At 53.1% G+C, this 26,097-nt stretch overlaps 3 protein-coding genes across 6 annotated transcripts in view; all 3 read right to left on the bottom strand.

The window, feature by feature from the left end:
- LIN7B (lin-7 homolog B, crumbs cell polarity complex component) overlaps positions 1 to 26,097 on the bottom strand; it is a 127,091-nt gene that overhangs the window by 9,980 nt on the left and 91,014 nt on the right. The gene's annotated exons all lie outside the window — the stretch shown is intronic.
- PPFIA3 (PTPRF interacting protein alpha 3) overlaps positions 1 to 26,097 on the bottom strand; it is a 127,653-nt gene that overhangs the window by 42,371 nt on the left and 59,185 nt on the right. The window lies entirely within an intron of this gene.
- SNRNP70 (small nuclear ribonucleoprotein U1 subunit 70) lies at positions 2,371 to 25,831 on the bottom strand. Of its 3 annotated transcripts, none has more exons than XM_050772477.1 (10): positions 25,378 to 25,831; positions 24,458 to 24,614; positions 20,879 to 20,941; positions 20,712 to 20,766; positions 12,731 to 12,795; positions 12,518 to 12,580; positions 9,430 to 9,511; positions 6,182 to 6,283; positions 3,258 to 3,345; positions 2,371 to 3,175 (listed from the first exon to the last, which is right to left on the bottom strand). In XM_050772477.1, the coding sequence occupies exons 2-10, from the start codon at positions 24,602 to 24,604 to the stop codon at positions 2,527 to 2,529; spliced, it is 1,314 nt and encodes a 437-aa protein (XP_050628434.1). In that variant the 5' UTR covers positions 24,605 to 24,614; positions 25,378 to 25,831; the 3' UTR covers positions 2,371 to 2,526. The 3 variants fall into 3 exon arrangements, with proteins under 3 accessions (XP_050628434.1, XP_050628435.1, XP_050628436.1); XM_050772478.1 differs by having other exon boundaries at positions 2,371 to 3,148; XM_050772479.1 differs by lacking the exon at positions 24,458 to 24,614.

The following is a 26,097-nucleotide window of genomic DNA, read 5'->3' as shown; positions in this document are numbered from 1 at the left end:
ATTGTTTTCTAGTTCTAGAATTGCCATTTTTTGGTTAGATTCCAGATTTTTTTTTTTTTTTTTTTTTTGAGGCAGGGTCTTCCCGTCACCCAGGCTGTAGTGCAGTGGTGTGATCATAGCTCACTGTAATTTCAAACTCCTTGGCTTAAGGAATCCTCCTACCTCTGCCTCTGAAGTAGCTAGATTCCAGATATCTCAACATTCTCCATCTTTTCCTTCCTTTGTGAATATATCTCATAGTTATAACTCCAACATCTGAATCACCCCTGCCTGGGTCTCTATTGTCTATTTTGTTTCCCTCTTGGTTTTCAGCAAATTAAGTCCTTTCTAGCAAGGCTGGTAACTATTGAGTAGATGCTGAGTAATGGGTACTAAAAATGGTACATGTGGAGACTCGGAACGTTATCTTCTTTCAGACTTTTCTTCTGGCTAGAAGATTGCCTAAATCCTGAAAAAGTCTGGTTTTAGGCTTTCTTAGCCTGATTATTATTTATTCTTTCTGAGATGCAATCTCACTCTGTTGCCCAGGCTGGAGTGCAATGGCACCATCTCGGCTCACTGCAACCTCCACCTCCCAGGTTCAAACGATTCTCCTGCCTCAGCCTCCCAAGTAGCTGGGATTACAGGCGCTCACTACCATGCCCGACTAATTTTTCGTATTTTTGGTAGAGATGGGGTTTTGCCAAGTTGGCCAAGGTGGTCTTGAACTCCTGACCTCAAGTAATCCACCCACCTCCGCTTCCTGAAGCGCTGGGATTACAGGCGTGAGCTACCGCGCTCAGCCTCTTAGTCTGATTTCTTCTGTTATGGCCTTACTCTGACATTGAGGCACCCTGGCCATCTCAAGCAGGGTCAATCCACCATGGTGGGCCTTGAACCATCACCTGTCTGCCCCAAAACAGCATGGCTGCTGCAGTCTCCAGGCCACCAGTTCCTTAGCCTCACAGTTACTGCATTCTGATGAGTTTCTTGGGGGTCTTGCATAGACAGTGAGCAGCTTGAATTGGCGGATGCTTCTAAGGGAGGGTGCACATAGATTTGGGAGCTCAGTGCCCTCCTCTCCTATTTTGTCAAGTCCCAGCTGCCTGGCTGAACCTTTGTGAACTTGGCCCAGTGGAAGTCAGTCCCGCCTGATAGTCTCTTCCCCATGCTAAATGGCAAAACATCCTCAAGGAAAAGGCAAGGTTAAGCACGAAACACACCTGTAAGTGTTCTTTTAAGGGATCACACCCCCTCAAGCCTCATCAAAGCTGGCCTCTCTCTGGCGCCTTTCCTAAGTTTTTGCCTATTGTCCAGCGTTTATATAACCAGTTTGTGCCATGTGAGTCCAAAATGGGCTTTTTGTAGCCAATACTAGAAGTCTATAGTTGCAGTATCTGGGGTATCTATGAAATATACTAATTAGAGGTAAGAAGTTCTTTTAATCCTAAGTCATTTCTTCCAGGGTCAGATTTTCTGTTTATCTTGTGGTCTGCTTTTCCTCAAATATCTGGGTATCCTTAGTTGGTTAAACTGAAACCATTAAAAAGCAGACCAAAATCCTGAGTGTCAGTCACAGACCCTCTGAGTTACCAGGCCAAGTTTGCCTTCAGGCTGAGATGCTTCTAAAAGACACAAGCAGGTCTGAACACAAGCTGGTTTGCCTAGGTACCCCCCAGCCCATCTCCCAGGCATCCTGAGTGCCAACAAGGAGGCCAACTGTTCTATACCAAGCTCTGCCTTTGGCCTCCCACCCTTGCTCTCCTGGAGCTGCAGCCTTGACCCTCTAGGGTTCTGCAAGGCTGACTGGCTTCCTTCTCTGCACTCACCAGACTGAAGTGTCTCACCACCGATGGCTTTAATCTTTTGTCCAGGAATTTGCTTGAAATCTCAATTGCTGGTAGGACCTCTTCTGTGTTTCTGCTCTTTACACCTGTCACTACTAAGTATGATGTGAGTTCATCCTTCCTGCTCTGCCCCATCTCACCCATGCCCAGTGCGTTCATTCTGCCTTTCCTCACCATGTATGCCGCTCTCCCTTGCAGACTGTAGCTTCCCTTGCATATTCAAAACTGCGGCTTCACCTGAGTAATCAAGTCTCCTCCTAATTAATTCCCAGCCCCCGACCAAGACAGGGGTATGGTCAGCCCTGAGGAATGTATGCCAGAGATGAAAAAGAAAAAAGAGTGAAAAACCAAGGGAGACAAGGAGCCCTAGAGAGGCCTCCTCCCCGACGTTCAACAGCTCTGGCTACTGGGCAGAGCCAGCCTCACGTCTTAACCCTCAAGTTATAACTACTCCCTGGAAACCAAACCAAGCAGGGCTATCGAAAGTCAGGGACAACCTTCTGGGGAGGACAGCAGTGAGGAAGAAACCAAGGTGCCCACTATCAACAGGAAATTAATTTTATTTTTAAATCCAAGGGGCCAGAACAAATCAGACACCTACCCTTGGAGGACAAACTCAGGTGGCCAAGGTTGGGGGAGGGGATGACAGCAAGGGGGTGGGCAGGAACGCGTCCAAACACAGCTGGTGGAGAGAACCTCTTCACTCCGGCGCAGCCTCCATCAAATACCCATTCTCCGGAGCCAGGTAGCCATCGCCGCCCTCAGACTCCATGTACATGTCTCGGCTGTCGTTGCCCAGACCCTCCAGCCCGTTGTCCTGGCCGCCGCCCCCACCTCGGGCCTCATCCCTGCCCCGCTCACTGCCCCGCTCCCCCCGTTTGTGCTCGCGGTCACGGTCGCGGTCACGATCCCGGTCCCGGCGCCGCTCGCGCTCACTCCGGTGGCTCCGCCGTCGCTCCCGGTCACGATCCCGGCCCTTTTCCTCTGGACCGTCAGGGCCGTCAGGCCCGAGCTCCCCTGGAGGCCCATCATCAGGGGGCGCATCACCCGCCTCGGAGGGCTCCGCCATGTCGCCACCGCCCCCACGCAGCTCCTCCTTGCGCTCCCGCTCCCGCCGGGCACGCTCCCGGCTCCGGCTGCTTCGCCGCTTCCGGTCCCGGTCCTTGTCCTTGCTCCGCTCCCTGGAGCGCCTCCGCTCCTCCTTGTCGCGACTCCGGGAGCGCCTCCGCCGGTCCCGAGAGCGGGAGCGTCGCCGTTCTCGCTCCTTGTCTCGCTCCCGGCTCCGCTCTCTGCGCTCCCGCTCACGGTCCCGGTCCCGGTCCCTATGCGGAAGCGGGGAGGGGCCGGGCCTGGATGAGGTGGGCAGACCTGTGTGGCCGGGCTCCCCCCGTGACCGCCCCCGACCCCAGGACCCCGGTCGCCCAATCTTACCTCTCATCATAGCGGGAGGTGTCATCGCGGCCTGAATGCCGGATGTTCACATCAGCCCCTCCTCTTCTGGTACCACCGAGGCCGCCTCCTGGGCAGGGCAGACAGACAAGAGGGTCAGTATGGGCAGGGGCAGGGCCCGGAGGAGCAGAAATCAGCCGGCTCCAAGAGCAGAAAGGCAGCCCCTGGCTTAGTGTTCACAGGGCCGGGTCCCCCTCTGCAGTTCATCCCGTGCACTCCCATCACAAGACAGCCACATCTTCCTTAAGTAACTCACACAAGGCATTCGCTAGGAAACAGCCGTTACTGGAACCCACATTTGACCCCAAAGCGCATCATATTAACCACAGCGCACTTCACAGCCTCCTCAAATCCCTCCCTTCCAATCATCCTCATCCTCACACAAGCCCGAAGCTAAAGCTCTTTCCACCCAAAAATGTGATCGGCTTAGAAGCCTCTGGTGGCGTCCCCCAGCCTGAGGTCCATACTCCTCGTCAACCGGTGGTAGAAGCAGCGAGTGGGCCCCGCTAGTGTGTGAGCCGCAGCCCCTGGCTGCGCGTCCCAGGCCTTTCCCAGAGTCTGTGCATTCTCCTTGCCCTGGACTGGTCTCCCCTTCCTTCTCTGGCGAACTCCCACTCACCCTTAAGGCTAGCCCGAACATCCCTTCCTCCAGAAGCCTCTCCTCACAGTCCTATGTACTCACAGTTGCAGAAATGCTTCCTTTCCCCGGAGTTTCAGGTTTGCTACCTGTCTGAGTCGACCCCTACCTGCCTCTCCCACCAGACTGCAAGACACCGGGACCGTGGGCGCACTCGGCTCTTGCTCACGGTACCAGCAGTTGGCGCTGCAGCTGGTATAGAAAGGCGGATGTGTGTGTGTCAAGTGAATAGATGAACAGCCCCAAGGAACCTCATGGTTATGATGGGGAAACAATCTCAGATCAAGTCACTGGCCCACAGTGACTCAGCAAGGAAGGTGCAGAACTGGGCCGTCACTGCCGTCTGCTGCAGAACCTGCCTTCCCAAGCGCTCCTCTACCCCACACTGCCTGGAAAAGCTTCCATGAGGCAGGGCTGAGCTCTGTATAGAAAAGAGGCTGCAGGGAGACATTCTTATAGGAAGCTGGCAGCAGACCAGGCACCTGCCATGTCACAGGCACAGAGCAGCTAGACTAGCCTTTACTATTTTCAAGTCATGACCCAGCAATGAGTCACATCATCAATCTGATGGGTTGCAACCAACATCTTAAAAAACAAAACAGCAGAATATAAAATACAACTATATACTTACTACATAGAAAAAACTGTTTCCTCAAACTTTAGGTTACAGTATTTCTGCGGGTGCACCGAGTCAAGCTGTTACTGGCTAACACCAACAAAAAGTTTGAATGGCAATTGAACTAGAAGATTCTGAGATTCTGGAAAGGCTGAGATTCCAGAATTCTCCTGCCCCAACAGGAAACAGCAGAGCTGTAAGAACCCACTCCACCCCGGAGAGACCAGAGTAGGGTAAGAACATGCCTGGTAAACTCAGAGGCTCAGCAGCTTAGAGTGTGGTCTCCCTAGCACAGGCGACTCCAGAGCGAGGACACAGGGCTGGGAGGCAGGACAGGAGTCCCAAGTGGCTACTACTGCCTGGGTGTCTGCCCAGGGATCATCATCTTCTCTGACAACTGTCACTCAGCTTTGCAGGATTCAGTCGTCAATAAGCATGCCTGAGTAGCAGGACCCCAGGCCCAACATTGAGTCAATCAGATGAGCCCACCTTGAAACAAGAGACCCGTCCAGGACTGAGTGTAAAGCCGGGGCCTGTGGCATGCTGCGCTGGGCCAGTGCAAAGAGGCATGGGACAGACCCAGCTGCATGGAGGCTAAGGAGGCAGAAGCAAGCTGTGGGCCGTCACACATCACAGGTGAGTCGTCCCAGCTTTTTTTTTTTTCTCTGAGACAGAGTCTTGCTCTGTCACCCAGGTTGGATGGAATGCAGTGACTCGATCTCGGCTCACTGCAACCTCCGCCTCCTGGGTAGATGAGATTACAGGTGCCCGCCACCACGGCCACCTAATTTTTGTATTTTTAGTAGAGACGGGGTTTCAACATCTTGGCCAGGTTGGTCTCGAACTCCTGACCTCGTGATCCACCCGCCTGGGCCTCCCAAAGTGCTGGGATTACAGGTGTGAACAACCGTGCCTGGCCTGGCTGCCCCAGCTCTTAACAGCTTCAGCTACCAGGTCCTCTTAGATCCATGGGCATCACATACCTCTGAACTCCAAAGGATTCCCATAATTCTGTATCAACAGAATTATGTTTCTTTTTTTATGTTTTTATGTTTCAGGAAGCTCAAGTTTATTTCTGATACCTGCAGCCAAACTGACCTTGCCTGAGACAGCAAACGACAATGAGGAGACTGAATGCAGGAGGCTCAGAGGGCAGAGGCTGCCTCTGTGTTGCTCTTGACTAGAAGCCTGGCACAGGGCTGGTGATCAAATAGGTACTTGCTGAATCAGTAAAAGAGCGAACAAGAGCAAGAACAAGCAGCAGAAGCAGATGAGCAAGTGACATTTACAACCCCAGCATGCGTCACTGCCAAGCTGGGCACCCAGTACACTGAGCTCAGCAAACTCAGGTTATTTCCACTAAGAGGAGGACAATGAGGCAGGTAGAGGGGGCCCCCAGCAAGCAAGTGGGGACGCCAGCATGTGGGCTCAGGCCTCTCCAGGTTGGTGCCCCTGCTCCTCACAGTAACCCAGAACGAGGAGACAGGCGGCTGTCAGAAATGTGATGGCCACGAAACAGAGAAGCTGGAGATGAGGACGTGATGGGAGACGTGAGCCGGCAGGAGACAGAGAAGCAGAAAGCAGCAAAGAAGGGAGAACAAGGCCACCAGGTCCAGGGTCCCCGAGAGCCCGTTGAGGGCGGGACGTGCTCACCTAGCCGCCGGGGCCTCCAGCCCTTCACAGTTCGGCCCCTCTCCACGTCCACAAGGACCCTCCTGCCATCAATCTTCTTGCCGTCTGCGTGTTTGTAAGCGGCTGTAACAGATGTGGGGAGGGGGAGGGGAGGAGTCCCCAGAGGGTCCTCTAGTCAGGACAGGCCCGGGTCTACAGAATCCCCGCCCCGTGTCCCCATCATCACCCACACGCACACGCCCAACAGACAGCCAGGCAACTGACAGCCAGACCAACCCTCTCCCAAACCGGCGAAGGGCCTGCTCCATCTCAGCCTCTGCTTCCTCTCGGCGCCCCAACCACTCCTGGTGGAGGGAGATGTTCACCCTCACCCACCACCCCCTGGGCTCCCCCGTCCTTCCTCTCCCACATGATGGAACAGCCCCCTCCCGCCAGGGCGGCCAAAATCGCTGCAAAGAAACTGAAGGTTAACTCCACGCTGGACTCTGCTGTGGGGGAGGGGGCTCCTCCACAACCCCAAGCATGCACCCTGAGACACCAAGCCAGGGCAGGAGGCCCAGCTGGGACGCTCCACACCCCAGACCACACCGGTTTTTCTGTTTTTGTTTTTTTTTGGAGGGGGGTGAGTGTGGGGGGAACAGACATCAGAACAGAAAATGAACCAGAAGGGGGTGGGAGAAATCTTCAGGAAATGGCAGGGAGCAGAGAGGCGGGTTATACACTCCCAGGGGGCCTGGTAGGGCCCCTGCAGCAGGGGAGAGGGGCAGTGGAGGAAGCATGGGGAGCCGTGCGGTGCTACTGAAAATCCCTGCCTTACCTGAGATGACTGACTCTGCCTCCCCCCCAGCCCCGCCCCATCTCGCCCTCCACACCCCCGGCTCAACACATGCTGGGAGCGCACCCCAGCCTGAGCCTGCCAGGAAAGGGGAGTCGTAGAGGGGAGATGGGGGAGAGGCTCACTGCTGCTCTCGGGTAGTGCACAGCAGAAGGCAAGCTTGAGGCCCTGGCCTGTGATCACGTGGGGCTATCGGGAAGGCCAAAAAGTCCCTGTTCCCCCACCCAGCCCTGGCCTAGGGGGCTGTCCTCAACCAACCGTAATACCCTGCCCCGCCCCAGCCCGCTCCCCCCCAAATAACAACCAGAGGAAGAGAAAAAGGTGCCATTTACCGATGCCGGCCTTGCGGGTGTCCAAACCGAGCGGGATGGGGGGGGCTCGGCAACTCCTGGGGGCCTGGCGAGGAGGCGGGCTTCCCGGGGGGGGACACGGGACCGCTTACCTGGAGCCCCCAAGCTTACCTGAGCACGCGCACAGACCCCACACCCACCACCATGGGGTCAGCTAAAGCTACAGGGAGGGGAAGTTGGGGGTTCTAGGGAGCCAGGAGAGGGAGAGGAACCACATCTCCTGTACCACCTGGAGACAGGCAGAGGATGTGGTGGACCCCAAAGAAATCTCAAGGAGGCCTTAGAGTCGGGGAGACGAGGATTATCATCCAAGCTGGGCTCTGGAAAGCCCTGGACTATCTCGTGTGAATTTACAAAGGCGGCTGGGGAGGCCTCAAAAACCTGTCCAACCTCACCAGTCCCCAAGTCACACTGAACTAGGCACATAGCCCACCCCCCGCGACTTCTCCACCTCCAACTCCATGCTCCCTCCCACCAGCTGCGTCTGCAGAGGCTGGCACACAGGGGTCCAGGAGACGGTGCTGCCCGTGCTCTGAGGAGGGGCCACTTGGCCCCTGAACCCACAGGAGGGGAGTGGGGAAAGGCATTTAAGGACCAGGATCAAAGTCAAGCGAAGGAACCCCGCTCGGGTTCAGAGTCCCAAACCCCAAAAGAGGCCCATCCCGGGAGGAACAGCAAAGAAAACATGTGATTGTGTTCGTCTAGGCCTCTCTCTCTCTTTCCCTCTCTCAAGTCTCTAGACAGTGGAAGGTTCTTTAGTAAAAACCTACTGACACCTTCAGCTGCTGGCAGCCTACCCCTTGGTCCCTCCCACACCCCAAGCCCCAATTCCATGCACTTTGGGGAGCTCCTGACCACCTCTGGAGAGCGGCTGGACACCACAGCCAGCCCCCTCAGGAGGCCTCAACCACAGTAAGGAAGACAGGAAGGGCGCAGAGCACCCCAAAACTAGCAGCCAAAAAGACTCTCCAGGGCCAGCACAGTAGCAGCCCCACAGAAAGCACGGGGGCAGGGAGGGAAGGCTGAAGGGTTCCAGTGGAGCCCTGGCCTGGTGCCCTGCCCTCGGTGTTCCCGCCACCTCGCCACTGACATCGCGAAGCCGGGTCATCAGAGGCTGGGTGGAACCCAAGCGGAGAGGCCACCGCCTTTCCTACCGGGTTCATCCTTCCCCTCCTGGGATCAGCAAGATTCTCGGAGAGCATACGGATCGGGGCAGGAGGGACAAAGGGCACCCAAACAAGGAAAGGGCCATGGGTGCGGGGAGGCTGCGGGGGCGACTGGGGCGGGAGGAGGGGCGCCTCGCTGCTCCTGAGCTGCCTGGCTAAGCTGGGCTGGTGTGCGGTGCTGAGTGATCTTACCCATGATACAAACCCTTATACCAACCATACACTGAGGTGTTGTAAGGGGAGCGTAAGCATCAGCTGCAAGCCAGCTGCGTGGTGGCTGCAGTGACAATAAGAACAATCAATTAATACGGCGGCCCCTGGACACGCCGCAGCCCTGCCCACCCTCCCCCACCCATCCCTGCCCATGTGGACGCCGCGGCAGCCTCAAAGGGGGCTTTGGAACTGTAGGGGCAGGCGCTCAACATGCCTATCACCCCACTGCCCACTGAGGAACAGGGTGGGGGGCCAGGGTTGGGGAGGCAGAGGGTCGGGTGGCCCAGCCCCAGTTCTACTGGGGGGGAAGAGAAGACAGGTTCAAAGGCCAGTCCTCATTGCAACCTGGCCACCCCCAACTTCAGTGGGGGGAATAATGGGGAGAGGCTCCCCCAAAATCCGACCCCTTCCCCCACCTCCAACTGGCCCCAGCCCCTCACCCAGTTCCCTCTTTGCCCCTGAGGTTCAACGTGTGACACTTACCTCCCCAGGTTCACACACACACACACGTTGTGGGGGATTTGGTTTTTTTTAAAAATCACGTATATAAAAAAAAAAAAGATACATCAGAAACAGAGGGAGGAGGAAGAGAGACATCGCTCATGTCAGGTGTGGCAGGGTGGGGGAGGGGACAGACTGGGAGGGGCTGGGGCAGCAGAGAAGTGAGAGCGGGTCAGAGGGCAAGGCTCGGCGGGAGGTACTCACAGTGCATGTCTCGCTCGTGTTCGTACTCAATGAAGGCATAGCCGCGGGGCTTTCCTGACCGCTTACTGTAGACCATGTGTATCTGTGGGGTGCATGGGGACAGGGGTGAGTCCCGCCACAGAGCGGCTGCACCCCACCAACCCCACAACAGCCTGCGCACCAGGCCCTGGGCCAGGTGAGGTCTCAGACCCTCTCTGTCCTTCAAGAGCCCTGAGTGACTTATGTTGTAATTGTAGGACCAGAGGGCACAGAGGCGGCTTCCTGGAGAAAATGACACTTAAGACCTAAAGAAAGAAGACAGATGAAGGAGGACAGTGAGGTGTCAGCCTGTCAGGTGGAAAAGCAGTAACTCCAGAGGTCCAATGGCCTGGTGGCAGGAGGGCAGGAGGTTGGGGATGCACTTCGGCAGAGCTGGCTCACGCACTGATGACAGAGAGCCCCAGGAGATGAGGCCACAAAGGTGAGCAGGCCCAGGGTCATCAAGCGCCCCAGTGCCAGGCCGAGAAGCATAGTCCCTGAGGAGCTGGGAAGGGTGTTGAGCAACGAAGGGCCAGTGTGGGTGGTCTATGTGGAGTCAGGAGGACACAAATGGACTTAGGGAAACAGGAGGGAGTTGTGAATGCCAATGGCACAGGGAAATTTTTTTTTTTTTGGAGGTGGAGTCTTGCTCTGTCACCCAGGCTGGAGTGCAATGGCACGATCTCAGCTCACTGCAACCTCCACCTCCGAGGTTCAACTGATTCTCCTGCTTCAGCCTCCCGAGTAGCTGGGATTACAGGCACGCGCCACCACACCTGGGTTATTTTTTGTATCTTTACTAAAGATACAACATGGTTTCACCATGTTGGCCAGGCTGCTCTTGAAATCCTGACCTCATGATCCCCCTCCTCGGCCTCCCGAAGTGCTGGGACTACAGGCATGAGCCACCGCACCTGGCCAGGGACAGGGGAGTTCTTTTTTTTTTTTGAGTCGGAGTCTCGCTCTGTCGCCCAGGCTGGAGTGCAGTGGCCGGATCTCAGCTCACTGCAAGCTCCGCCTCCTGGGTCTACGCCATTCTCCTGCCTCAGCCTCCCGAGTAGCTGGGACTACAGGCGCCCGCCACCTCGCCCGGCTAGTTTTTTGTATTTTTTTTGGTAGAGACGGGGTTTCACCGTGTTAGCCAGGCTGGTCTCGATCTCCTGACCTCGTGATCCGCCCGTCTCGGCCTCCCAAAGTGCTGGGATTACAGGCTTGAGCCACCGCGCCCGGCCGGGACAGGGGAGTTCTAAGAGAAAAAGCAAGGACATGTGCACAGCCAGGAAGGCTTGAGAGAATGTGGCATGCTGAGGGATGGGTCCCATCCCGAGGATGGCAGCAAGAGAAGGTGGGTGGGGGGTGGGGGTGGGGGTGGGGTGGAGGTCCATGAGGCCACACAGCTTGGGGAAGAGTCCTGTAAGGTCAGATGGTCACAGCTGGACATGTCCTAACATGCTAGGGACGCCGACCGCTGAGAAGATGGGGTCAGCTCTGGATGTCAGAAAGACCCCTCGGGGACCATGTAAGGGAGAACAATGGACAAGGAAGGGCTGTTGAGACAGAGGTGGCCAGAATGAACCAAGGAAGATTTCTGGGAGGTGACAGCATTTGAGCTGGTCCCTCAAGGATGGCTAGTTCTCCACTCACATCACTACCAGTCGGCGACCAACCGCTATCATGGATGAACCTGGGACCCCACAGCCTCCAAAACACAACCGAGATTCCTGACTCGAATGGGATCAGAGGGACACGGGTGGGGCCAAGGTTGTCACTGGACTGCGCAGGGCAGAACAACGTGTGTGTGTGTATACACACATATATACAGGCATATACAGATATATGCAAACACACACACAGACACGAGACACCACAACTGGCTAATATTTTGTATTTTTGTAGAGACAGGGTTTCGCCATGTTGGCCAGGCTGGTCTTGACTCCTGACTACAGCTGATCTGCCTGTCTTGCCCTCCCAATGTGTTGGGATTACAGGCGTGAGCTACCACGCCCGGCCTACAATACCTTTTTTTTTTTTAGATGGAGTCTTACTCTGCCACCCAGGCTGGAGTACAGTGGCGCGATCTTGGCTGACTGCAACCTCCGCTTCCCGGGTTCAAGCAATTCTCCTGCCTCAACCTCCTGAGTAGCTGGGATTACAGATGCCCGCTATCACGCCCAGCTAATTTTTGTACTTTTTCAAGTAGAGACCAGGTTTCACCACGTTGGTCAGACTGGTCTCGAACTCCTGACCTCAGGTGATCTGCCCATCTCGGCCTCCCAAAGTGTTGGGATTACAGGCATGAGCCACCACGCCTGGCCCAACAATATTTTTTTTCCCTTTTTGTGGAGAACGGGGTCTCACTATATTGCCCAGGCAGGTCTGGAACTCCTAGGTTTAAGCTATCCTCCCGCCTCTGCCTCCTTAAAAGCTGAGATTACAGGTGTGAGCCACCGCACCCGGCCTGACATGTATAAGTATTTTTAAAAGATGTATCAAAAACAGAGTAGGGAGGAGGAGACATGGCTAACATCAGTTTTCGTGTAGGGTGGCCTCAAGCCCTCACTACTGCCCAGGGAAGGCATGCGTCTCCCATGTTAGATAAAGGAAATCAGGCACAGCACTTAAGTGACTTAAAAGAAAATTGGTAAAACAAAGCCTTTCTCTAAAACAAGACTCAGCATACGTATTCTGCCAAGACGCAAAGAGTATATATTTCCAGCTTTGACGGCCACATACTCTTGCAACAACCCAACCCTGCCTTACAACAGTAGCAGCCAAAGACAATGTGTAAACAGGCAGACCTGCCTGGCTGCGCAGCAGGAAGACTTTATTACAAGCAGTGAGTCTGCGGTTTGCCAACCCCTGCTCTCAATCAACCACCAGCAGTCATTACTTCTCATTTTACTTCTGCTACCCAAGGTCTGCTGCATGGAAATACAGTCAGGATGCACAAACCCAGGCCCTGAAATGCTGTGAGCCATGCTCAGGGCTGGGACCTCTCTCCCTCCCTTTTAGGATACGGCCCCTCCTCCATGCACCCCCAATTCAAACACCCTGATCCCACTCCACTTACTCTTTTGATGGGTCCGTACACCTCAAACTCTCTCCGGAGCTTGGATTCTGTTGTGTCATAGTTCTACAAGGAGATGGGTATGACGTTAAATGGGAGAACAGAGCTGTCCCACAGCCCCTGGAACATTCCCCAGTACCTAGCCTATCTGCCCTTTGGGCCAGACCCAGGCTCTCAGCAGCGTGGGGTTCCAGGAGCTGGGAACTGGGGACTTACCACTCTCGCCACGAAGAGAGTCTTGAAGGCATCACCCTGAGCATTGGGATCATTGTGAGGGTCCCCTGTGCAGGAAGAAGGGAATTTTGTAAGTTGAAGGTGTCCATGGTCTCAGGTAGCAAAACAAATACGATGGGCAGAGGCCAAGAAGAAAACAGTGGCACTGGGAGAGGCCTCTAGCTGGAGGAACATGGGTGGTGACCTGGCAACCTCAGGCACGCCCCTCTCTGAACCTGTTTCTCTGAGGCACAGTGGGCTTTATCAGAGTGGCTGAGAGATAATCCAGGCTGCTGAGGGGAGGAGGTAAGGCTGACTTCAAGCTGACAGGATGTGGCAGGCCCAACTGCCATTTCAGACCTACATAAACCCTAAGGGCCCCATCGCTCCCAGATGCAAGGTGATCCAAACAGTAACAGCCCAACTGGGCCTCCCTGGAAATGCAGCTGATGCCCCCAGGACCCATCAAAAGAGTAAGTGGAGTGGGTCAGGGTGTTTGAACTGGGGGTACCTGGAGGAGGGATCGTATCCTGAAAGGGAGGGAGAGGTCCTTCCTGTAGGCAGGGCCACACTGCCACCCACTGGACACAGACTGCAACTACAGCCCACAGGAAAACCTGAGACCAAGCCACCCCAGGGCTGCGAATGAGAGCCAGAAGAGCAAAGGCTAAGTAAGCTCTGCTTTCCCGTCTGTGCCCTGTGTCTCTAAAAGGAACCCAGGAAGTGACGAGCATCAGATTAGATCCTCACTCCAGCCTCGCTGTGAGGCAAACTGTCCTACCTGGCGACTAAGGAATAACAATCTCCAAAGAAAAGAGCCAGGAATCTCCTGAGAAACCAATTCCATAGTGATCCTGCTGGGTGAGGCCTGGGAATAAGTCCTTTTCACCAAATATGGCGGCCCCAGCACATAACGACCCTGACTCCTGCCGGGGCCTTAAGGACACTCTGCTGGTTCTTCCGTGGCATAGGGCTCCCCTCAGAAGCCCTGTCACATTCTGGGAGAGTATGAGAAAAGGAGTAACATTAACCCAGAGGTTGCAATTGTTTGAACTGCAGACGTGCGAAAAATCAGACCCTGGCGATGACCCTGAGCAGGATGTAAATAACTCCCACAAGCTTAGCATTCCAATAATGGAACACTAGGCATAAAATTTACTGAGCACATACTATGGCCCAGACACAGTGCTGGACACTGATATTTATTTATTACTGTTTTGCCAATGGAAGCAAAACAGAACTCGAGACACAGAAAAAGGGAGGTGTCAAAGTGGCAAAGGGCCAAGGCAGACTTCACCTCTCACCCCAGGCACTCGAACTACCAGGCTCCTTCCCCGAACCCCCGGGTGCTACCTTTTCAGGAAGACGGTGTGGGTGTTGCCAGAAGCTAGAGAAATAAAGTATCAGATTTTTTTTTTGAGACAGTGTCACTCTTGTTGCTCAAGCTGGAGTGCAGTGGTGCCATCTTGGCTCACTGCAACCTCCGCCTCCCAGGTTCAAGCAATTCTCCTGCTTCAGCCTCCCAAGTAGCTGGCACTACAGACACACACCACCACGCCCAGCTAGTCTTTTGCACTTTTAGTAGAGACGGGGTTTCACTATGTTGGCCAGGCTGGTCTCGAACTCCTGACCTCAGGTGATCTACCTGCCTCAGCCTCCCAAAGTGCTGCCATTACAGGCGTCAGCCACCATGCCTGGCCTAAGGGATGTTTTAGAAAGCAGAAGCTTGAGCCACAATTTAAGGGAATCGCTATCTGGGACGAATGGAAATATCTGAAAACAACTCCATCTCGGTGTTCTCCCCACCCACTCCTCAAAGTTGCTTGCCAGGCTGGGCTCGGTGGATAACACCTGTAATCCCAGCAATTTGGGAGGCTAAGGCAGACGGTTCACCTGAGGTCAGGAGTTCGAGATCAGCCTGGTCAACATGGCAAAACCCCATCTCTACTAAAAATACAAAATTACCAGAGTGTGGAGGTGTGCGCCTGCAGTCCCAGCTACTCAGGAGGCTGAGGCAGGGGAATCACTTGAACCTGGGAGGCGGAGGTTGCAGTGAGCCAAGATCGTGCCACTGCACTCCAGCTGGGGCAATAAAGCGAGACTCTGCCTCAAAAAAAACAAAAAAGTTCCTTACCATACCACATCCCTGAGCGTTGTAATTTTCTATGGCCAGGTCTCTCAATTTGCACTGGCTTTTTTTTTTTTTTTTCCTGCACCAGCTAACTCTCATTCATTCAAAAGTAATTTTTTTTTTTTTTGCCGATGTTTGTGCTTTTGTAAATAGGTAACTCTTTTTTTTTTTTTTAGACGGAGTCTCGCTCTGTCGCGTAGGCTGGAGTGCAGTGGCCAGATCTCAGCTCACTGCAAGCTCCGCCTCCCGGGTTTACGCCATTCTCCTGCCTCAGCCTCCTGAGTAGCTGGGACTACAGGCGCCCGCCACCTCGCCCAGCTAGTTTTTTTGTACCTTTTAGTAAAGACGGGGTTTCACCGTGTTCGCCAGGATGGTCTCGATCTCCTGACCTCATGATCCGCCCATCTCGGCCTCCCAAAGTGCTGGGATTACAGGCTTGAGCCACTGCACCCGGCCGTAAATAGGTAACTCTTAAGCATCTACTATGTGCCTGGAAATACTATAGTTGTTGGGGATTTGGCAGTAAACAAGACAAAAAAGGCTGGCCGGGCGCGGTGTCTCACGCTTGTAATCTCAGCACTTTGGGAGGCCAAGGCGGGCGGATCATGAGATCAGGAGATGGAGACCATCCTAGCGAATACTGTGAAACCCCGTCTCTAATAAAAATACAAAAAAATTAGCCGGGCGTGGCGGCAGGCGCCTGTAGTCCCAGCTACTCGGGAGGCTGAGGCAGGAGAATGGCATGAACCCGGGGGGCGGAGCTTGCAGTGAGTGGAGATCGTGTCACTCCAGCCTGGGCAACAGAGCGAGACTCCATCTCAAAAAAAAAAAAAAAGGGTGCTGGGCGCAGTGGCTCACAGCTGTAATCCCAGCATTTTGGGAGGCGGAGGCAGGCGGATCACTTGCAACCAGGAGTTCGAGACCAGCCGACCAACATAGCAAAACATCGTCTCTACTAAAAATACACAAAAAATTAGCTGGGCATGGTCCAGCTACTCAGGAGGCTAAGACAAGAGAATCGCTTGAACCAGGGAGGCGACGAAGGCTGTAGTAAGCTGAGATCACGCCACTGCAGTCCATCCCGGGCAACACAGTGAGACTGTCTCAAAAAAAAAAAAAAAAAAGACAAAAAAGGTGTCTACCCTCATGGGGTTCCTATGCTAATGGAAGAAGTAAATAAGGAGATCATATGATCACATCAGATGACCAGAAATAGAAACAGGTGATTTTATAAGGCAGGCTAGGAAAGGCCTCATAAGATGCTAATATTTAATGAGGAGCTGAAGGTTGTCAGCAGCAAGGGAACACACCCAGCAACACCAGACAGCAGGCATTCTAACAGTTACTGCGGAACACTACAGTGGGACCAATGAATGCTGCAGGGTTGGGGGGTGGAGAAGGCCAAACAACAGCTGAGCTTCCTGAAGGACAGCCGTAAGGAAACCACCCCAGCGCACCGCCTGAGTTTCCTGGAGTGCTTGCTTACCTGGGGTGGGGGGGCCACAAATGTGCCTAAACTTAAAAGAAAATGCAGCAAAGCAATGGTACCCAAGTCCTGAAGACAGAGCACGAAAGCTCAAAGAAGGCAGTACAGACCCAAGGCCAGGCAGTGCCCCACCTGTGTATGCGTGCAGAGCCCTGCCAGCACCTCTCCCTTAGGAAATCATTGGTTAGGGGCTCATCTTAACCCAGAGCAGCCCAGAGCAGAGACTCAAAGGAACTGGGCTGTGGAGTCGGGAATTAGGCTTTGAGGTGCTCGAGGTCCCATCTCCGAACTCTCACTCTTTGTAAGCGTGCCTGCCTCAACAAGCCTCCATTTCTTTATCTTAGAAATGGGAGTAGCAACCCCCGCTGCACTTGGAAGCTGTGAGAAGTCAGTAACACGAAGTACAAGTGCTCAGCAAGGAGGCCCGGTCCCCTTGACGGGAGCTGTTCATTGTGATAAGGCACAGCAAGCTTCTATAGTTACGAGTGGAGGCTCTGAAGGGCACAGAAACCCTACTGAACTTGATCCGTTCTTTTATTTCTTTTCTATTATGGAGAAGTTCAAGCACTTAATGGAAGTAGAGAACAGTACAATGAACTCTCATGAGCCCGCTTCCATTATCAACATGTGGCCTGACTTGTTTCATCCCTATCCTCCCACAGCCCACGGTGTTGTTTTTTAGTTGTTTGTTTTTGTTTTTTGAGATGGAGTCTCGCTCTGTCACCCAGACTGGAGTGCAGTGGCATGACCTCAGCTCACCCCAACCTCTGCATCCCGAGTTCAAGCGATTCTCCTGCCTCAGCCTCCCAAGTAGTCGGGATTACAGGCCCCTGCCACCACACCTGGATAATTTTTATATTTTCACTTGAGACAGGGTTTCACCATATTCACCACTTGAACTCCTGACCAGCCTGGATCACTCAAGTGATCTTCCCACCTCAGCCTCCCAGAGTGCTGCGATTACAGGCGTGAGCCACCGCGACCAGCTGAATTATTTTAAATGAAATTCAAGATAGCACACCACTTTGGTCTCTAATAAAGACTTTTAAACATCATAACCACAGTGCCACTATTACATCTTAAAGAGCTAATATTTACTAATTCCTTAACCTCATCTATGATCCAGTGTCCAAATTCCTCAATTGGAACTTGTTTGTTTGTTTGTTTTGAGATGGAGTTTTGCTCTTACTGCCCAGGCTGGAGTGCAGTGGCGCGATCTCGGCTCACTGCAACCTCCGCCTCCCGTGTTCAAGCAATTCTCGTGCCTCAGCCTCCCGAGTAGCTGGGATTACAGGAGCCCACAACAACGCCTGGCTAGTTTGGTTTTTTTTATACATATATTTTTAGTAGAGACAGGGTTTCACCATGTTGGCCAGGCTGGTCTCAAACCCCTAACCTCAGGTGATCTGCCCGCCTCGGCCTCCCAAAGGTGCTGCGATTATAGGCGTGAGCCTCCGTGCCCAGCCTGGAACTTTTTTTTTTTTTTTGAGACGCAGTCTTGCTCTGTCACCCAGGCTGGAGTGCAATGGCGTGATCTCGGCTCACTGCAACCTCCGCCTCCCAGGTTCAAGCGATTGTCCTGCCTCAGCCTCCTAGGTGGCTGGGATTACAGGTGCATGCCACCACATCCAGCTAATTTTTGTATTCTTGGTAGAGACAGGGTTTCACCATGTTGGCCAGGTTGGTCTTGAACTCCTGAACTCAGGTGACCCATCTGCCTTGCAGGATTACAGGCGTAAGCCACCACGCCCGGGCGGAACTGTTTTTAAAAAGCATTTCTGGCCGGGTGTGGTGGCTCACGCCTGTAATCCCAGCACTTTGGGAGGCTGAGGCGGGCGGATCACCTGAGGTCAGGAGTTCAAAAACAGCCTGACCAACATGGAGAAACTCCATCTCTACTAAAAATACAAAATTAGCCAGGCATGGTGGCGCATGCCTATAATCCCAGCTACTCAGGAGGCAGGAGAATCGCTTCAAAGAACATTTTTGGCTGGGTATGGTGGCTCACACCTGTAATCCCAGCACTTTGGGAGGCCGAGGCAGGAGGATCACTTGAGCCCAGGAATTCAAGACCAGCCTGGGCACCATAGTGAGACCCCATCTCAATTTTAAAGTTTTTCTAGAAAAGAAAAAAAAAAAAAAAAAGACCCACAGTGGATTTTGGTTGGTTAAGACATAGATAAACTAGGCTGGGTGCAATGGCTCACGCCTGTAATCTCAGCACCTTGGGAGGTTGAGGCAGGTGGATCACAAGGTCAGAAGTTCGAGACCAGCCTGGCCAATACAGTGAAACTCCATCTCTACTAAAATTACAAAAATTAGCCGGGCATGGTGGCGCACACCTATAGTCCCAGCTGCTCAGGAGGCTGAGGCAGGAGAATTGCTTGAACCCAGGAGGTGGAGGTTGCAGTGAGCCAAGATAGTACCATTGCACTCCAGCCCGGGTGACAGAGTGTGACTCCGTCTCAAAAAAAAAAAGGCAGGGAGGGCTAGGCACAGTGGCTCATGCCTGTAACCCCAGCACTTTGGGAGGCCTAGGCGGGCAGATCTCAAGGTCAAGAGATCTAGACGATCCTGGCCAACATGCTGAAACTCTTGTCTCTACTAAAAATACAAAAATTAGTTGGGCGTGGTGACACACGCCTGTAGTTCCAGCTACTTGGGAGGCTGAGGCAGGAGAATCACTTGAATCCGGGAGGCGGAGGCTGCGGTGAGCCAAGATCGCGCCACTGCAGCCTGGCGACAGAGCGAGGCTCTCTCTCAAAAAAAAAAAAAAAAAAGACATAGGTAAACTAGTTATAGCAGACTGTGACTGTGCTGTCCAGGCAAGAGGTGACCTGGGTGGTGGTGATAGACACAAAAAGAAGAGTCAGGTTTGTGACACTTAGAAAGTAACACAAATAGGTCTTGGTGAGAGACTGAGCAAAGGGTTAGAAAAGGTGTTAGAAACAAATTGCATGGCAAAAAATGAGGTCATGACCAGCACACTTGAATGTCTACGTCCCAGAGAAAACACCCAAAGGAAACCAGGTTGGTGGCAAGGGAAAACCCCTGTGGTTTGGACACTGATTCTGAGATGCCTCTGAGGCATCTGAGGAAGGACATCAAGGCAGCGTTCTGACAGCCAGTGTCCAAAGAGCGCACCACCAGATGCCTCTGTCACACTTCTGTGTAAGCACCCTGAGGAAACCCTGCACTCCAGGATTTGGAGGAAAGGGATTCATTGAAGTTCACAGGTACAGAAGGAAAACCTGTCTTCTCACTAGAGTCATGTCATGTTCTGAGAAGTGCATCATTTGATGGTGATATCGATATGCAAACATGAGACGGCACTTCCGCGAGCCTAGATGGTATACCTCACAACACTCCCGGGCTAGAGGGTGCGTCCCACTGCTCCGAGGCCAAGCATGTTACTACGCCAAATACTACAGCAACCCTAACACAATACTAAGTATTTGTGCATCTAAACATATCTAAGCATAGAAAAGGTACAGTAAAAATATGGTATAATTTTTTTTTTTTTAGATGGATTTTCGGTCTTGTTGCCCAGGCTGGGTTGCAGAGAGCGGACGCGATCTCGGCTCACTGCAACCTCCGCCTTCCGGAGATTCTCCTGCCTCAGTCTCCCAAGTAGCTGGGATTACAGGAGCCCGCCACCACGCCCGGCTAATTTTTGTACTTTTAGTAGAGACAGGATTTCACCATGTTGGCCAGGCTGGTCTTGAACTCCCGACCTCATGATCCACCCGCCTCGGTCTCCCAAAGTGCTGGGATTACAGAAGTGAGCCACTGCACTCGGGAAAATATGGTATAATCTTATAGGATCACCATCACACCCACAGTCCCCTGCTGACTGAAACACTGTTATGCTGCGTGACTGTACAGTTTTCACCCTCACAATAAAGAGCCACTGGAGGTTGACATCTGACCCTCTTATGAGTTTGCTTAATGGCAACAATATATCTGTCTTGTACTCCAATTCCTCCTCTATGTGGAGGGGATGGAACAACCTCAGCCCAAGGGTTGAGGAGCTAAGGTTAGAGCCAGGACAGATCCACTCGCCCACAACTCATCGCCTCAGCCTGTGACTCCCAGCTAGGTTGTGGGAGTCCCTTAACTGTCCTCCCCTGCAGGAGGAGCCCAAGGTACTGGGGTCTCCCTTCCTGCCAACTTTTACCCTATGTTCTGCTGCTGAAAAGCCTAAACCAAAAACAGTGCTTGCCAAGTGGCAGGGGCTAAATAAATGAACTAACAACCCTGCTCCCTGCAAAACAGGCTTTGGGCGACAGCAGGGTCCTGGGTATGACCTGGGAAGAACACAGAGGCTTTGGGGGAGGAGAGAGCCGAATGGTGGATGAGAGACTTACACATTTTAAGCTCTGTCTCCACTTCTTGCTGTCGCCGCTCAATCTTTTCCCGTCTCTGTCAGGAGAAAGGGAAAGTAGAGAAGTAAATGCAGATAGAAGTGTCCTAGTGTCAAGGACCATCTGGAAACAGTGGCAAAACAGGGGGTCAGGAAGCAACAATGACATACTTTCCTCTCCATGCGCTCCTCTCGGGTTTCTGCACGAGTTGGAGGCGGGGCATCTCGAGGGTCCTGGGAACAAGAAGAGAGGTGACAGGGTGGGAAGGACTAGGGGAAATGGCAAAGGTCACTCACCAAAGAAATAAGCAGGTCAACCCTCCCACCCCCACCCCCTACAAAAATAAACATCCACTCACACTTCCCCTGTCACAGTGCAGGGAGGGGAGTGGCACAGATCAAAGCATGGTCTGCAGCCATGCACAGTGGCTTTCCACTTGTAATCCCAGCACTTTGGGAGGACGACACAGGAAGAATGCTTGAGCCTAGGGGTTTCAGACTAGCCTGGGAAACAGTGAAACACCATCTCTACAAAAAATTTAAAAATTAGCCAGGTGTAATGGCACACACCTATAGTCCCAGCTACTAGGGAGGCTGAGGGGGGAAGAATCTTTTGGGCACCAGATGTTAAGGCTGCCGTGAGCCATGATTGTGACACTGCACTCCAGCCTGGGTGACATAATAAGACCCTGTCTCAAAAACTAAGCATGGTCCATGGACCAGTACTATCCAAACTGTTGCTGGACTGTGGTAAGTACAGGTAAGTACAGAAACCATGAGTAAGTGTTCAGAAACTTCTACAGTAATTTCATAGTTTGATGTCCACTGACTGTAATATAAATTTGGTCTTTTATTCTGCAGGTCTTTTTTTTTTTTTTTTTTTTTTTTTGAGACGAAGTCGTGCTCTGCTGCCCAGACTGGAGTGCAATGGTGCGATCTGAGCTCACTGCAACCTCTGCTTCCCAGGTTCAAGCGATTCTAAACCCCACTTTCCCCTCTGTGTTTCTGTGTCTCTAAAAGGAACCCAGGAACCGACTAGAATCCTTCAAGCGGTTCTCCTGCCTAAGCCTCCTGAGTACCTCGGCTTACACGCACACGACAGCATGTTGGCTAGTTTTTGCATTTTTAGTAGAGATGGGGGTTTCACCATGTTGGCCTGGCTGGTCTCGAACCCCTGTCTGAGGTCTTTCTTTAAAAAGTAATTCTAGCATATATACCAAAAGCAAACAGATTGGAAATAGTATCTATCCTTCACCAAAAACAGTTTAAAAAGCACTGGTACGGGTGACATCTAGCTTAAGAATACACTATTTAGAAAACACATTGCTTCACACAGCTCCAAGTATCACTTGCATTGAACAAACTGCCAGAGGATGTGATGGGAATGAGTGATGACAAGGCCCTGCTGATGAGTGCCAGTGAAGAGGACCAGGCCTGAAACAACATGAGCTGACAGAACAGGGCTCCAAAGCCCCCAACTGCACACCCTCTGAGGGCCAAGGCAGTTCTTCAAGGTCTCACCAACTACACATTAAATAGGAACTGGCTGGTGGGGTGCGGTGGCTCACGCCTGTAATCCCAGCACTTTGGGAGGCCGAGGCAGGCAGATCACAAGGTTAGGAGTTTGAGACCATCCCGACCAACATGGTGAAACCCCCTTTACAAAAAATACAAAAATTAGCCAGGCATGGTAGCGCATGCCTGTAATCCCAGCTACCCAGGAGGCTGAGGCAGGAGAATCCCTGGAACCCCAGGAGGCGGAGGTTGCAGTGAGCCAAGATCGCGCCACTGCACTACAGCCTGGGCAACAGAGCGATACTCCGTCTCAAAAGAAAAAAAAAAAGTACCTGGCTACCAGGCATGGTGGCTCACACCTGTAATCCCAGCACTCTGGGAGGCCAAGGGGGGGTGGATCACCTGAGGCTAGGAGTTCGAAACCAGCCTGGCCAAAATGGTGAAACCCCATCTCTACTAAAAATAAAAAACTAGCCAGGCGTGGTGGCGCATCCCTGTACCCCCAGCTACTTGAGAGGCTGAGGCAGGAGAACTGCTTGAATCAGAGGTTGCAGTGAGCTAAAATCACGCCACTGCACTCTAGCCTGGGCAACAGAGCAAAACTGTCTCATAAATAAATAACTAGTAACTGAGACCAGGCACGGTGGCTCACGCCTGTAATCCCAGCACTTTGGGAGGCTGAGGTGGGCGGATCACGAAGTCAGGAGATCCAGACCATCCTGGCTAACACGGTGAAACCCCGTTTCTACTAAAAATACAAAAAATTAGCCGGGCGTGGTGGCAGGCACCTGTAGTCCCAGCTACTCCGGAGGCTGAGGCAGGAGAATGGCGTGAACCCGGGAGGCGGAGCTTGCAGTGAGCTGAGATCGCACCACTGCACTCTAGCCTGGGCGACAGAGCGAGACTCCCTCTCAAATAAATAAATAAATAAATAGAAACTGGCACATGACCTGCATCATCAAAGGGCACCTACCACCGCCTGTGCCCATTAAGTTAATTTAACTGGCCAGTAACACTTCTCAAATGCGGGTTCACCAAGGGTGGCAAATCCCACTGAAGATACACCTTTCTGTTATCTATGAACTTCTGCTGTGCAACTCCCTCGCCTCCAGCTGCCCTTCCCTACGCAATGCCAGAATGTTCTTGTAACTTCTGGCTATGTGCCAGTTTTTCTCAGGTGTGCTCTGATGCACCTAAGAGAAGACCTTTGTCATCCCATTTCACAAATACAAACACAGAGGTCCAGGAGCCTAAGTCATTCATTCCTATCTGCAGTTTTAAGTCCTCCAATACTCAATACTGGGTGCTAAGTCTTTATGAACAACATCTTATTAACAATAAAAACAGTAAACAAAGTAACAAAGGCTGACACGTGCTGACTGGTTGGTGCCAAGCCCCTGATATACACTTTGCCATTTAATTCTCCAGCATTATGAGAGTGCTACCACTATCCCCTTGCTAAAGATAAAGAAACCAATGCATGAAGAGGATACAACATTTGCCCAAAGTCAGAGCTGATAAATGGTGCGGGTTAAGTGCAAATCCTCAACCACTACTCACTGAATTTTCACAAAAATTCTACAAAAGGGGTACTATCAAACCCTACTTTTTTTTTGAGACAGTCTTCTTCTGTTGCCCAGGCTGGAGTGCAGTGGCACGATCTCAGCTCATTGCAACCTCCACCTCCTGGGTTCAAGTGATTCTCGTGCCTCAGCCTCCCAAGGAGCTGGAATTACAGGCATCATCATGCCCGGCTAATTTTTGTTATTTTTAGTAGAGACGGGGTTTCACCATGTTGGTCAGGCTGGTCTTGAACTCTTCACCTCAGGTGATCCACCTGCCTCAGCCTCCCAAAGTACTGGGATTACAGGCGTGAGCCACCGCACTGGGCCACAACCCCACTTTAAAAAAAAATTTTTTTTTTTGAGAGACAAAGTCCTGCTCTGTCACCCAGGCCGGAGTATAGCGGCACAATCACAGAGCACTTCAGTCCCCAACTCCTGGGCTCAAGCAATCCTCCCATCTCAGCCTCCTGAGTAGCTAGAACTACTGCTGCACCCGACCACACCCGGCACCCGGCTGCAACCCCATTTAAAACAGCGAAACTGAGGATGACAAAGATTAAGCCCCTCGCTTAAATCACACAGCTAGCAAAATAGTCAGAGGCTGGACTCGCAAATCCAACCCCTTGCTCCCCAGAACCCAAACCATTCCTGGCCTGCTCAGTGAACTCACCTCAAACTCTCGAATGTACGGCGCAATGCCACAGTAAGGTTGATTGTGGTGTTTTTCATGTGGCAGTTTCTCCAGGGGTGGCAGGTATGGGATAGGGTCACGGGGGGCAAAGAGGGCCAGAAGGTTGGGCGGCAGGAACTGGGTCATCTTGCCAAGTCTGAGAGCAGAAGCAGGACAGCCTTAGGTTAGATCGGGTCTGCAGAGAAAGCCCCTATTACTCCTTGACTCTCAAAGTAAGAAAGAAAGGAGAAAAGTCTCGGAATTAAAACAGGCTTTGTAACGGCAGAGAACGGTCCTGTGTTACGGAGAAAAGGGTAAAAGTCTTGTTGGAGGTGGAGGTGAAAGGCCGGTAAAAGACACAAAAATAAATGCTGAAAAAGGGTTCCTGAGTAGTGAAGTCTCAGAGTCCTGAGACACGAGCTGTGGGGCGGAGAGGTTGCCTGGGAATTTCTGGGGGAATCAAAGACCCGAGGAGGGAGGCCCAGGGCAGTTGTGGCTGCTCGTCCCGTACCGTGGACAGCAAATTACTAGACGCAGTTTGCAAGGGCCTGGGGGTCGGAAGTCTCCGAGCAAAGAAAGAGAAACATAAGGAGCGAAGCCCCAAAACCAAGCGATTGTGGGTAACAGATCTGGGCCCCGCAAAGGCGAAAGGAATTATGGGTAAGGGTCCAGGACAACATAGAAAAACGAAAAAGAAAAAAGGCTACACACCGCAAGGGCCTGTGGGTAGGGAACCGCGAGGGCGATGTGGGGACCGGGCGTGGGTGCCCAGAGAACTCGGGGTCCGGGAAAGGGATGCAAAAGTGACCTGTGGCGAGGACGCGGGAAGGGGGCCTGGCCGCGGGGAACAGGCCCGGGCCCACCGCTGGGGCTTCTGGGTAGCGGCCCCGCTCCCCGTCGGGCCACTCAGTCACACTCACTCGCCGCGCAGCGCCCTCCTAGCTCTGGTGTCTGTCCGGAGGCTCGCGGCGGCTGCGGCGGCCCCTCAGCAACAACAGCTCCTGCTTGGGCTTCCACTCTGGGGGCGTCCGCGTCCGTCTGATTCCGTCGCCCGCGCAGCGAGCGCACCAGGCCGCTGCTCAGGAACCCGCGCGGCCTCGGCTAGCGACTGGAGCAGGGGGTGGGTCCCGGCCGCAAATCCCTCCGCCGTCTGCACTGCGCACGCGCTGCGCGAGGCCAAGCTCAACCCACACGCTAGGACCCGGCGCCGCCGCGGCAACAGCGCACGCGCGAGGTCACCACCCCGCCTTCGGGCACCTTGAGTAGTTCAACCGCCGGGAGCTGGCGTCTGCACTGCGCGCGCGCGCTTAGCCCCAAGCCGCCCCTCCACCTCTCGCTTTCCGCTCCAAACCGCCTATGTCCGCGAGGCTCTCCCTGATGCTCCGCCCCTTTCCAATCACACTTCCCGGATCTTGCGCGCATGCGTTCTGCGTAGGGAACTATAATGTACCTCTCCGCCGACTAGCAAAGAGTCCCTAAGTGAATGGCCTGATTGCGTTGATGTTTAATCTAGTCAATCGATAACTGTTCATCGAGCATCTCGTGTGTGCTAGGCACTGTCTGGGCTTTGGGGCTACAGCACGTGATTAAAGCAAAGTCTTCTCCTGCTAGGGCTTACACTGTACTGGGAGAGACAATAA

Source organism: Macaca thibetana, chromosome 19 (genome assembly GCF_024542745.1).
Source record: "Macaca thibetana thibetana isolate TM-01 chromosome 19, ASM2454274v1, whole genome shotgun sequence".
NCBI lineage: Eukaryota > Metazoa > Chordata > Mammalia > Primates > Cercopithecidae > Macaca > Macaca thibetana.
The sequence above is the reverse complement of the archived record's forward strand: the minus strand, read 5'-3'. Positions and strand labels throughout refer to the sequence as shown.